At 44.6% G+C, this 13,403-nt stretch overlaps 1 protein-coding gene across 1 annotated transcript in view; it reads right to left on the bottom strand.

Moving 5' to 3' along the window:
- Positions 1–972: 972 nt before the first annotated feature.
- LOC126234353 (uncharacterized) overlaps positions 973–13,403 on the bottom strand; it is a 135,259-nt gene continuing 122,828 nt past the window's right edge. Inside the window, exon 6 of the mRNA XM_049943041.1 lies at positions 973–1,079. Within this exon, the coding sequence (XP_049798998.1) occupies positions 1,057–1,079 (23 nt within the window). The 3' untranslated portion in view covers positions 973–1,056. The remainder of the gene's footprint in view (positions 1,080–13,403) is intronic.

The raw sequence follows: 13,403 nt of genomic DNA, 5'->3' as shown, positions 1-13,403 counted from the left end.
GAATGGTCCTCGCCGATACCCCAGGAGCAACAGTGTCCCTAATTTGCTGGGAAGTGGCGGTGCGGTCCCCTACGGCACTGCGTAGGATCCTACGGTCTTGGCGTGCATCCGTGCGTCGCTGCGGTCCGGTCCCAGGTCGACGGGCACGTGCACCTTCCGCCGACCACTGGCGACAACATCGATGTACTGTGGAGACCTCACGCCCCACGTGTTGAGCAATTCGGCGGTACGTCCACCCGGCCTCCCGCATGCCCACTATACGCCCTCGCTCAAAGTCCGTCAACTGCACATACGGTTCACGTCCACGCTGTCGCGGCATGCTACCAGTGTTAAAGACTGCGATGGAGCTCCGTATGCCACGGAAAACTGGCTGACACTGACGGCGGCGGTGCACAATTGCTGTGCAGCTAGCGCCATTCGACGGCCAACACCGCGGTTCCTGGTGTGTCCGCTGTGCCGTGCGTGTGATCATTGCTTGTACAGCCCTCTCGCAGTGTCCGGAGCAAGTATGGTGGGTCTGACACACCGGTGTCAATGTGTTCTTTTTTCCATTTCCAGGAGTGTAGTTAGCATCCTCCCCATCTTGTGCTATGACTACTTGATCATCAGCAAACAATAAATGATGTAAGTAAACTCCAATTGATAAGAATTTTTATAAGAGAATAAAGTAAAGTAAAGTAATCGTCGAAACATAAATCGAACTAAATATGTGAAATGTATCGTCCAATATTTGGGAAAAAAGAAAGCTTAATAATCTGCCGCAATCTTTTTCAGTACGTATATACACCTCCATAAACACATTGCAAATTGCATTATGTGCATATCAGTTATACTAAATTTTACAATTCTTTCTGGTGTGTGGAATCCATACGATATTTCACTGACTTCCACTTGAAATATCGTGGGCTATGCGGTTGGAGCAGCACAGAAATCAATGAACACTATAAACTTTTATTTATTATAAAGTGAATACACTGCAGTTCCTTACTTCAGCTGTAAATAAGACGCTACGCGGGGCCACAACCTAAGCACACACGTCGCTGAAGTGCGTGTTGATCAGCTTCGGCCCCATACTGGACCTGTAAAGAACCTAAGCATTAGCGTTTACAATGACTAATATGTAGCAGCTTTTCACCTTAATAAAACAATAGAAACTGGAATGGATTTTAAACGTCAGAACTGATACTCACGACCACTTTAAAGTTCGAGCACACAGTTGCCATCAATGAAGTTCTGCACCACAGAATTAAACGACTCCATTTGGAAAAATTGAGCGACAAGCCTCAATGGTGTGATACTGAGCTCATATTCGTGATCTCGGCCATTCGAAACCCCATCATGACATCCAGATTCAGCTTTTCGCTGATTTCTCTGAATCTCTTTAGATAACTGCTAGAATCTTTCCTACAGGACACAGCCGATTTCCTGCCTTATACTTTGCAATTTAGAAAGAACTGGCAGTGGGAAGGTGACCTGGCGAATATGATTAAATAACCATCGAAATGCTAAAAGTGTAGGAGTACGAGTGTGGAATGTCAGAAGTCTGAATGTGGTAATGAAGCTGGAAAGTCTAAAACTACAAATGCAATGGGTCAGTCCATACGCAGTGGGGGTTAGTGAAGTGAGATGGAGAGAAAATGAGGTCTTCTGGTCAGACGAATGATGGGTAATATTAACAGCAGCATACAATCGTATATGCAGAAACTCCAGCAGTGCCGATCCCAAGTTTGGGGCCCTATCTTGCAAGTGATGAGGAAGGAGGAGGAGGAGGAGGTGGAGTAACAGCTCGTAAATAAACCCGGGTCCATCTGGCTCCAGATGGTAGCACCCACTAAGGGCCCCTTTCTAGGGTTATTAGGTGAAACCTGGTCAACGGTCTCAAAGACGGTCGAGGAAACTCAGATTTCCAATAGCGGAGAGAGCGGAAGAACTATCTGCAAGACTCCCAATCTTGGTTGTATTTTCTTGTGGCTCTCGGGCTACTCCCAAAATAACGTTCATCAATTACGGAAGTCTGTGATGTAAACCATTTTACCCCACGTTGACGATCTACTATAAGTCATTACGTCAGCAGACATTCGGATTTTGGAGAGTCTGCAACATTGCACGAAGACAAGTCTTGGAACCTCAGCTAAATTTCAATATAAACAACCAACGTACTTAGCAACTTTTAATGTAAACTCACTGTCGAAGACTGGAAAACTAAAACAACTGACAGATGCGCTAAAGGACCACAACATACTCATAGCAGTCATTCCACAAACGCGATACGCGGATACAGATACCTTCGACTCGGAAGCTTTTAGGATATACAAAGGGAAAGTGGGACTGAGAATGATGAAAAATGTGCCACATCTTGGAACAGCCTTTATAGTCGTCAAAAAATCTTGAACTCAATAGTTAACTTTGATTCTCCATTGGAGAGACTCAAGTCTTACATTCACAAGTACAAACAAAATCTACACAATCATCAATGCCCAAGCACCTATGAATGAAGATAATAAAAACAAAAACTAGAAGCCTTTTGGAATCAGCTAGATAATATGATTCAGAAAATTCAGTATAAAAAACATCATCGTTCTTCTTCGAGACTTTTCTGCACAGATTGGTAAAGGAAAAAATATAAGAAAACTGTTGGAGATTATCTTGCCCACAAAAGAACAAACCAGAATTGCACCAGGCCAATAGAACTTTGCCAAGCACACCACCTAATTCTTAAATCTACAGCTTTTAAAAAACTATCACGAATACAAAAGACATGAACATCCCCAAATCCCAACCTAGGAGAATTTAAAAATTGATCATGTGGCAAGAAAGAAATTTTCGCGCAAAGAAATCGTGAAGGTTAGGGTAGCCATGGGTGTACCTAGAATTCGGAGCACTACCTCTCTAAAATTAAGTTCAAAGTCATCCCAAGCCGGAAAGGAAGCGTAAAACAAATCAAGGATCGAGAATACAACACCGCAAAAATATTAAAATCAGATGAATTCACAAAAGCAACAGAAACGATTCAGACCCGAAGTTGGGTGGATATCCAGGGAAACAGTACTATGGCCGAATGGATAGCACCAAATGTAAAAAGCAAAAAACACCCTAGGTGGTCGTTTGAATGTGATGCCGTCATTGAAACAGGTAAACAGACGTGGCAAAATTGGCAATCACAGGAAACATAAGAACGCAGATTAAATTTCATTAGCGTTAAAACTGTATAAAGTATAAAAAGGATTAAAAAGACCCATTAAAACAAAACCCTTCTCCAAACTGATGAAGAATTTACTAAAACAACACAAGAAGCTTTTACAGAACGTTCAAATAAAGGTTATCAAAATACGAAGTGCCTACCCTACAATTTAGTGATGTAAATGGGACCATCGCTCACAATAAAACGGAAAATTGCAAGATACTAGGAGGCTACTTTGAGAAGCTCCTGAATTGTGAAACCATCCCTGAAAAATTTAAATCCATCCCAAGTAACAGCGAGAAGCCAGATACAGAACCACCAACGTCTGAAGAACTACAGAAGGTAACTTTAGAATAGAAAAACAAGAAAGTGTCTGTAGAAAACCAAATAATGACCGAACTATGAAAAGAAGCTGGCAAAAATGCAATTACATCTATTCAATGTATTTTCGATAAAATCTGGAAAGAAGAAGAGAGAGCCGCAGAATGAAGAATAGCTCTCATCCACCCTAACCACAAGAAAGGCTTAAAGATAGACCATAACAATTATAGAGGAATGTCACTGCTGGATATAGCGTACAAGATTATTTCTAAAGTCCTTTTGAACAGAGCAGAGCCGCAACTGGACCGACATATCATGTAATACCTGGGAGGTTTCAGAACAAATACTAAACTTACAAAAATTATGTCATACCAAAAATCAAGGGCAAAGACATATTTAATCTCCTTCATTGATTTCAAAAAAGCATATGATTCGATTGACAGAGAATCCCTATTAGCAGCACTGGAAGAAATGGGTTCGGATAAGAAAACAACTAATATCAAGAAAGCGACCCTTAAAAAACATTTTCGAAAGTTAAATTCATGGGTGAACTATCAGAACTCTTCGAAATAAAAACGTGGGTACGACAGCGGAACAGACACTCATCGTTGCTGTTGAGTTGTGCGCTTGAGAAAGTTATCAGAGAATGGAAAACAAATATAAAGAGTGGTATAAGACTGGGTAGCAAAAAGAGGAGCCTTAAGGTAAATTGCATAGCTTTTGCAGATGATATGGCCCTGTTTGCCGAAACAATGGAAGAATCACAGGCCTTGAACTAAAGAAACAAGCAGCTAAAATAGGTCTTCACATCTCCTTCAAAAAAACTGAGGTCATGACAAACATCGAGAACTCACGTTAACACCTCAACCTCCAAGAACAAAAGATTTAAATAGTGAACGAATTTAAATGTCTCTGAGAGTGGATTAGTTGGAATTCTGGGAAAATCAAAGTAATGGACTCGAGAAAAAATAAACTTGAACTGGCTTTCCAACTAACAAAAGATCCATGCAACAAATAATCCCTATCGTGGGGGTCCAAAATTACACATTGCAAGACAGTGATAAAGCTAGAAACATTGTATGTAGCAGAAACACTAAACATGAACTTCAAAGGCCTAATGGAGAAACTTGAGGTAAAGGGAAGAAAAATTTTAAGGAAAATCACACGACCAAAATTCCAAGATAATAAGATAGTTTACATCAAAAATTAAACTCTCTACCAGAAAATCGAACAAAACTTTCACATGCAGTGCGAAAAAGGAGAATAATTTTTTATGGGTATCTTCTCAGAATAAACCCAAACAGATTAAGCAAATAAATCTTTGGCTTTTTCCGTAACTGCAAAACAACCCCAGATGGTTTAAAAAACCGAGAAAGACCTAGTAGAACTAAGGAGTTCAGAAAAAAACACTAATCGATCAAACACCTGAATTAGTTACTAAAGATGAAAATATTAGGTTCCAAGACGAATCTACGCAAATACCCAAACACATGATTCTAGAAGAAGAGAGGAAAAGGAGATCAGAAAGAATGAATGAACTGAGCACTGAGAAAAGAACAACACACAAAAACTGACTGACCAAATCTACCTCAGAGAGTGGGAAACGAAAGAAGAGGAAAAAGTACAGGCAGAGAGTGAGTTGCTATAAACAACTCAGTGCCAGCATCTGATGGAATTACACATTCTTGGAGACATACTGAGTTTAGAAATTTATCTTCGATAAGGAGAGAAGCTGAAGTAACGAATTAAAATTTGTTCCAAGACCTGAACTTGAACCCCGGTCTCCTTCCTGAGGTAAGCACAGGATTTCTTCGTTATGTACAAAGCTGTGGTGTTATTCCAATATCGGAGAGCATCAGCAGTACTGACAACTTAAGAAAGAGAAAATTAAGATGGGTAGGGGCGTGAACTGAAGCTGGGTGACTGGAAAGCAATAGGAGCCGTAGGAATGTAACAGAGATTTGCAGGAGAATGTAGGCTCAATTGTAGGAACGAGGACGTTAAAGACTAATTGAGTTCTACGATAGATTTGAGATATTAACATCGAACACACTGTTCAGAAACCACAACACAGGTGAATGTTCTTGGAAAATACTCAGACACATGGAAGATTTCAGCTGGATTACTTCCATGATGAGACAGCATTTGCATATTAGATGTAGATCTTCAAGGTGTACGCAGGAGCAGATTTAGACTTAGGACAAAATTTAGTAATGATGAAGAGTAGACTGGAGTTTATGAAAACAATCCAGAAGATCCAATGACGAAAGAAACGGAATACTGAACAAGTGAAGAATGATCAGATACGTTTGATGTACCCTAAGGCTGCAGATATTTCGATAGTAAATGCCACAATAAGCTGTTCAGTTGAAGAGGAATTGCCATCTCTAGAAGAGGAAATCACATAATTGTGATCGGCCGATAAAGGTACAAGGAAGATAATGCAAAGAAACCTCGATTGCCTGAAGAAATACTATAACATATCGGCGGTCACTGAAGTGAAATGGAATGAAGGTAAGGATTTCTGGTCAGGCGAATATAGGGTAATACCAACAGCAGCAGAAAACAGTTTAACGGTTTTAAGATTAGATATAAGTAGGAAAGTAGGGCATAAGGCTGTTCAGTGATAGGGTTGTTCTCATCAGTTCCGACAGCAAACCAATGTTGACAACGGTAGTTCAGATGTAAATGCCGGCGTCGCTTTCGGAAAATGAGTATATGGAAGAAGTGTAACTATTGAACTCGTAAGTCATTATATTATATTATATTATAATCGTGGGGGGCTGAAATCCGGTTGTAGGGGAAGGAATACAAGAAAAGGTTACGGGAGAATATAGGATAGGCAGTAAGCATCAGGGAGGAGAAAGACTTTTTGAGTTCTGCAATAAATTTCAGATGATATTTGTGAATACCTTGTTCAAGAATCACAAGAGGAGGAAGTAAACTTGGAAAAGACCCCGATACACTGGAAGTTTCCAGCTGGATTACTTCACGGTCGAACAGAGATTCCCAAATCAGATATTGGATTGTAAATCATATCGACGAGCAGATACAGACTTAGATCATAATTTAGTAACGATGAAGAGTCGACTGAGTTTTAGGAGAATCGTACGGAGGAGTCTGAGTGGAAGGAAGTGGTACACTAAAGTACTCATGAGTGATGATACGGCGTCTGAAGTTCGCTAAGGATGCGGGTACTGCGATGAGGAACATTACAATAGGCAGTTCAGTTGAAGAGGAGTGGACATCTCTAAAAATGGGCATCACAGATGTTACAGTCAGACATAGTTACAAGAAAGGTAACTAAGACGAGACCTTGGGTAACAGAAGTACTAAGTCGACTGACTGACGAAAGAAGAAACTACACTCCTGGAAATGGAAAAAAGAACACATTGACACCGGTGTGTCAGACCCACCATACTTGCTCCGGACACTGCGAGAGGGCTGTACAAGCAATGATCACACGCACGGCACAGCGGACACACCAAGAACCGCGGTGTTGGCCGTCGAATGGCGCTAGCTGCGCAGCATTTGTGCACCGCCGCCGTCAGTGTCAGCCAGTTTGCCGTGGCATACGGAGCTCCATCGCAGTCTTTAACACTGGTAGCATGCCGCGACAGCGTGGACGTGAACCGTATGTGCAGTTGACGGACTTTGAGCGAGGGCGTATAGTGGGCATGCGGGAGGCCGGGTGGACGTACCGCCGAATTGCTCAACACGTGGGGCGTGAGGTCTCCACAGTACATCGATGTTGTCACCAGTGGTCGGGGAAGGTGCACGTGCCCGTCGACCTGGGACCGGACCGCAGCGACGCACGGATGCACGCCAAGACCCTAGGATCCTACGCAGTGCCGTAGGGGACCGCACCGCCACTTCCCAGCAAATTAGGGACACTGTTGCTCCTGGGGTATCGGCGAGGACCATTCGCAACCGTCTCCATGAAGCTGGGCTACGGTGCCGCACACCGTTAGGCCGTCTTCCGCTCACGCCCCAACATCGTGCAGCCCGCCTCCAGTGGTGTCGCGACAGGCGTGAATGGAGGGACGAATGGAGACGTGTCGTCTTCAGCGATGAGAGTCGCTTCTGCCTTGGTGCCAATGATGGTCGTATGCGTGTTTGGCGCCGTGCAGGTGAGCGCCACAATCAGGACTGCATACGACCGAGGCACACAGGGCCAACACCCGGCATCATGGTGTGGGGAGCGATCTCCTACACTGGCCGTACACCACTGGTGATCGTCGAGGGGACACTGAATAGTGCACGGTACATCCAAACCGTCATCGAACCCATCGTTCTACCATTCCTAGACCGGCAAGGGAACTTGCTGTTCCAACAGGACAATGCACGTCCGCATGTATCCCGTGCCACCCAACGTGCTCTAGAAGGTGTAAGTCAACTACCCTGGCCAGCAAGATCTCCGGATCTGTCCCCCATTGAGCATGTTTGGGACTGGATGAAGCGTCGTCTCACGCGGTCTGCACGTCCAGCACGAACGCTGGTCCAACTGAGGCGCCAGGTGGAAATGGCATGGCAAGCCGTTCCACAGGACTACATCCAGCATCTCTACGATCGTCTCCATGGGAGAATAGCAGCCTGCATTGCTGCGAAAGGTGGATATACACTGTACTAGTGCCGACATTGTGCATGCTCTGTTGCCTGTGTCTATGTGCCTCTGGTTCTGTCAGTGTGATCATGTGATGTATCTGACCCCAGGAATGTGTGAATAAAGTTTCCCCTTCCTGGGACAATGAATTCACGGTGTTCTTATTTCAATTTCCAGGAGTGTATAAAAAAGTTCAGGGAAAGACAGGAATTCATACAATACAAAAATGGATGTACGTATGTATGTACATTCCACATACCCTCCAAAAACACTAGACCGATTTCAACCAAACTTGGTGCACATATTACTTACTGTCTGGAGATAACCGCTGTAGGATTTAGGAACACCTACTTATCAAAGAAGTAAGGGTGAAAAAGGAATGTAGCCTACGACGCGCGAATATCTATTCTTTGTTCACTCACTATTTCAGAATAAGGGCAATCTGCGACTTCCAAGAAACTTCACACACAATTTCAAATCTTTCCAAAACCTATTGTCGCTGACAACCCCCACAAAATTATGAAAGAAACAAGTTTATGGCTTGCTGCATTTTCCCTGTTCACGCTGTAAAACTGCATGACGTTTCAATTTTAGTACTTCTTTATTACTATCTCTATTCGAAACACATTTCCTTGATAGTATCTGTTGAGCGTACCTACAAAAATATATCATTGTAGGACACACTTGAGGAGATACGACGTCAAATACAAAGATGTGTAACAAACTGCCGCATCATGCATGACATTTTAATTTATTATTTTTATATAACATTGTTGGAGAACAGCGATCTTCATTGTCATAAAATTATTTACAGACAGTCTTGATCGCAGCCGATGTCAAATTCTGACTGATTTCAGCATTTTAATTAAGGGCCATCATCAGAATTTGCACTGTAATAACAAGAGTAAAAGAGCTATATTACATAGAGAATTCAATTATGTAAAAGTATACACTGAAAGGGTAAATCATAACAGAGCTGGATGACGACGATGGCGCCTGACCTGTTGCTTAGCCACCAGCATCTGTTACAGTGACCGAGGCGTCCACAGCGGGTCAGGCGCCATCGCCGGCGTCCAGCTGGGTAATGATTTATCGTTTCAGTGAATACTTTTACATCATTGACGTCTCTACGTAATATAGCTCTTTTACTTTTGTTATTACAGTTCAAACTCTAATGATGGCTGTTAATTAAAAGGGTGAAATCGTCTGCGATCAAGACCGTTTTTAAATCATTTTATTTTAATTTACTACTTCTATCCCACTAACTCTATGCGCAACACATTCTGCCGACCGTACCCACATATGTGCTGAATGTGCTTACAAAAATACACTGACAGAAACAAATTGCAAGGCCAAGGAGGAGTTGTTGGTAGGCATATGTCTACAGATTTCGGGTCAGTAGCATAAAAGTGGCATTAGTAGCGTCACTACGCGGATAAAATCAGACTTAGTTCAAGTACACGTCATAACGGTCGTGAGCGTTAGTTACCTGTGATTTATGATGTAACCTGCAGATGACTACTAAGAGACTGGAGAAATGGGCACAAAGAAGTGGTCGTAAGTCGTCGCCAGAAAATAAACTGTGTGTTTTGCTTGTTAACCGTTCCTGTCCCCTTTTCATATCCCAGAACTGAAACTGAGGGATACCATTTTAAATTTTAACGAGTCGTGAGGTATGTGGGTACCAATTTCTACCAGACGTTTACTTACCTGCCACACTTGAGGGACTTTTCCTCTCGATCCATCAAAGCCCTTAAACGTTTAAAGCGTGCAGCACACAGAGTTTGGGGAGGAGGTCAAGCATGTCTGTTCCAGTGTTATACAGCGTTTGTTTGGTTCTAAAAAGGCTTTGATCTCCATGGGACTTAACATCTGAGGTAATGTCCCCGAGAACTTAGAACTACTTAAACCTAACTAACCTAAGGACAGCACACACATCCATGCCCGAGGCAGGATTCTAACCTGCGACCGTAGCGGTCGCGCGGACCCAGACTGAAGCGTCTAGAACCGCTTGGCCACACAGGCCGGCGTTTTGTTCTAGCTTCATTATGGACGTGTGACGTTCAGACCCACTAGGGCTACTGTGGGGGCATCAGACTGGCTACAGGTGCATTTAGACCCCCTGCACCAAGGTGGCGAGCCGCCACTTCTAGTCTGACGGTGACTATTTACGGTAACCTGCCTCTGTGGCCGAAGTCGAGAGTTTGCCTTTGGCAGGGCAGCGGTTCGGACTTCCTGCTTACTTCCCTGCCGCGTTAGGGCGCGCGGTGTTGCTGTGATCTACAGCCATCTCCACACAGCTTACTTCCACCGACGAACCGTGACATATTCAGGACGAAAGTCGACGCTGAAGTTCAGTTTTACGGCCGAGTGTGCGCGACTAAAAGCGTTGGAAATAGAACAGTTTTTACGAGATGACGTTCACATCGATCGTCACGAAGTAATAGGGATTCACCTCTCCATGTGCAACTGGTGGATGACGCAGCTTGTGAAAGCATTCTCTAAAAAACGATCGACCTTCAATTTAGACTTTCTGATGGACACATTGGCTCTGTGAAAGTGGAACAATCAGGTGCCAGAGGACGGTCCTAGTGCTGGAGTTGCCATTTGAGGTACCAGCAGAAATGGCACTGTGATAAGCCATACAGCGAAAAAGTGGGCACACTTTACTGCTTACAAAGTTCTGAATGGGGCACGCCAGGTGCGCATAGACCTTACTAAACACTTCCTGTCCCGTTTGAACAACGGCAGATACCGTGCCATTGTAAGTTACGACGGCCAGCCAAAGACCTGTTCGAGATGTGGGCAAGAGGGACTTCTCAGATCAAGCTGTATGCAACGTGACATTACGCGATACCGACGGGAGATGAGAAGATGTCACCCAATGTAACGGTGCTCCAGTCGACATGCGTGGTGACCCTTCCAACTGATCATTGACTGTCGACTGAAGCATCGCCTTCAGTCGACACTGAGCAGCCTCCGATGCAGCGGCGGCAGCGCACTACGGACGAAATTTTGCTCTGCCAGAGCAACCCCTAGCTCCGGTTTTAAAATGCGGAGGGGAACAGCCCTGCAGGAGAGATTGGCCATCGCAGATTTGTCGGTGAGAACCGATGCTTTTGTACCTGATGGTAATAACACCCAGTCGTCGTCGGAAAACAATAGGCTCCAAAGCGACGGAAGAAACGTCGACTGGCTCCATCCAATACCTCCATGACGTCAATCGAAGACGAATATCTCGACGGTGGCGGCCATACCCAGCAGGAAGATGTGATCGTCGGATCCCCTGACGCTATTTGATCAGCAGCGGATTCGAAGGAGACCTCTCACAGTTCCATGCTTCTCGATGATGGACAGCAAAGGGTTTCAGTATCTAACCCTATCATGAATGTACTTCAACCTTCAGCTGCCCTTGCTTTACATCACGACAGTTAAATTGCAGTGGACATGAGAGGGGATCCATTCTTGATGGTGAGGCCTTCTTCTGTTCTTCCACCTCTCCCAACTGCCGCCAACAATACAGCCTCCCCATGACAGGCCTACTGGATTGGCACCATCAGTCTCAATACCATCAGTTCTGATGTCAAGATGTAGAAGTTTCGTGACTTGTTCTGGGTGTCAGATCCCGATGACGCACTCCTCCAGGAAGTGTGCCTCGACCAGTTTCTATTCATTTATGGATACAACGTTTATAAGGCGCCATGTACGGATAATGACAGTGGTACGACCATTCTTGTGAAGGGAGTCATCATGATTGGTTGTGCAGTCTACCCTCCGTCAGCACAAAGATTTGCTATCACATATCAGAACGTCATGATTGTGAATTTACATGCTGTCTCTAGACAAGAGACCATGCAAGATTTTATGCAGAGGAGGTCGCGCCCTTATTCGAGGAACACTACGATCATATCATCCCAGGGGGTAGCTTCAATTGTGCCCTGTCACCGAAGGATCAAATACCACACTTTAGCACACGCCTGGTGCAAGACCTTCGGCTTGTCAACACCTTGCAGAGTTTCCACAGCAACAGACAGAGATACACATACGTTACCAGGCATTTGGCGAGTCGCCTTGACCAAGTATATGTCTTCCTGAGACTTACAGCAGCGACGCTTGATGCTGACATGTGGCTAGCAGTCTGTGTGGATCATTATAGCTACCTGTACCTCTGCACCATTTCCCTTCCACGACAGAGGGTGTGGCGGAGCAGGAGCACATGGAAGATGAATGTAGCGCTCCTTGAGGATCCAGAATGTCGGCAGAGGATAGTGGAGACCTGGAGGAACTGTGAAAGGCAGCATCTGACCTTTCTTTCCATGATCCTGCGCTGGCTTGATTGCGCAAAATCTGCACTGTGGCATGTAATGACGAACTGCTGTTGAGAGGCTGTGTGTTCGCAAAAGACACCATGGAATATCATTTTACGCTACTGCTGGAGAAAGACGCCCAACCGCCGCCATCAAGACGTCAGGCTGAGTGAGGTCTGATAAAGGTCTGAGGTCTGATAAAGATCACAATACTTACATGACATTGTCTCGATGGCACACTTGGTCATGTCTGTAGTCAAGACCCCTTCGGGGGGAGAACCGCTGATCTTGTATCACACATTCTGCGAACGTCACAGATGTCGAAGAGTATTGATCCCTGCGCTGGATATGCTGGATGGCCGGCGCCTGATGGGCCAAAAGGATATTGTCTACGACTTGTCAGATCATTACCGGCGATTCTACGCCACAGACGATCAGGATGTTATGGCGGTGGATGACGTCCTCCACTTGACCCTCGATGGAAACGCAGTGGCAACCCTCAAGTACTCCATAATGGCAGAGGACGCCACCAGCGCCCTCAGCAAAGGAGCGACCAACAATTCGCTGGGCCCAGACGGTCTCCCAAACGAGTTTTATCATACATTCCATGATTTTATGATGCCCCAATGGGTTATGATCTACCAGGAACTGATGAACCCTGCAATGCAGATGCCACCTGCTTTGTTGATGGCATCCTTATATCGGTCCCCAAGCTGTCTGCTGAAAGGGGAGTTGACCATTATCACCCTCTTACGGTGCTCAACAGCAATTTCAAGACATTTAGGAGAATTCTGGCTGCCTAGATTCAGTGTCCTGCACTAAGTCGTCTCTACAGACGAGATGTGTTTCAAAGATAAGAGCAACATACAGATAGCACTCAGTGATTACCACAGTGTCATCACACTGGCAGAGTCGTGTCACATGCACAGAGCTGTAGTGTCAGTGGAGTTTGACCATGCTTTCAATAGGGTATGCCACAGTTATCTTGAGA

This window comes from Schistocerca nitens, chromosome 2 (assembly GCF_023898315.1).
Source record: "Schistocerca nitens isolate TAMUIC-IGC-003100 chromosome 2, iqSchNite1.1, whole genome shotgun sequence".
Lineage (NCBI taxonomy): Eukaryota > Metazoa > Arthropoda > Insecta > Orthoptera > Acrididae > Schistocerca > Schistocerca nitens.
The sequence above is the reverse complement of the archived record's forward strand: the minus strand, read 5'-3'. Positions and strand labels throughout refer to the sequence as shown.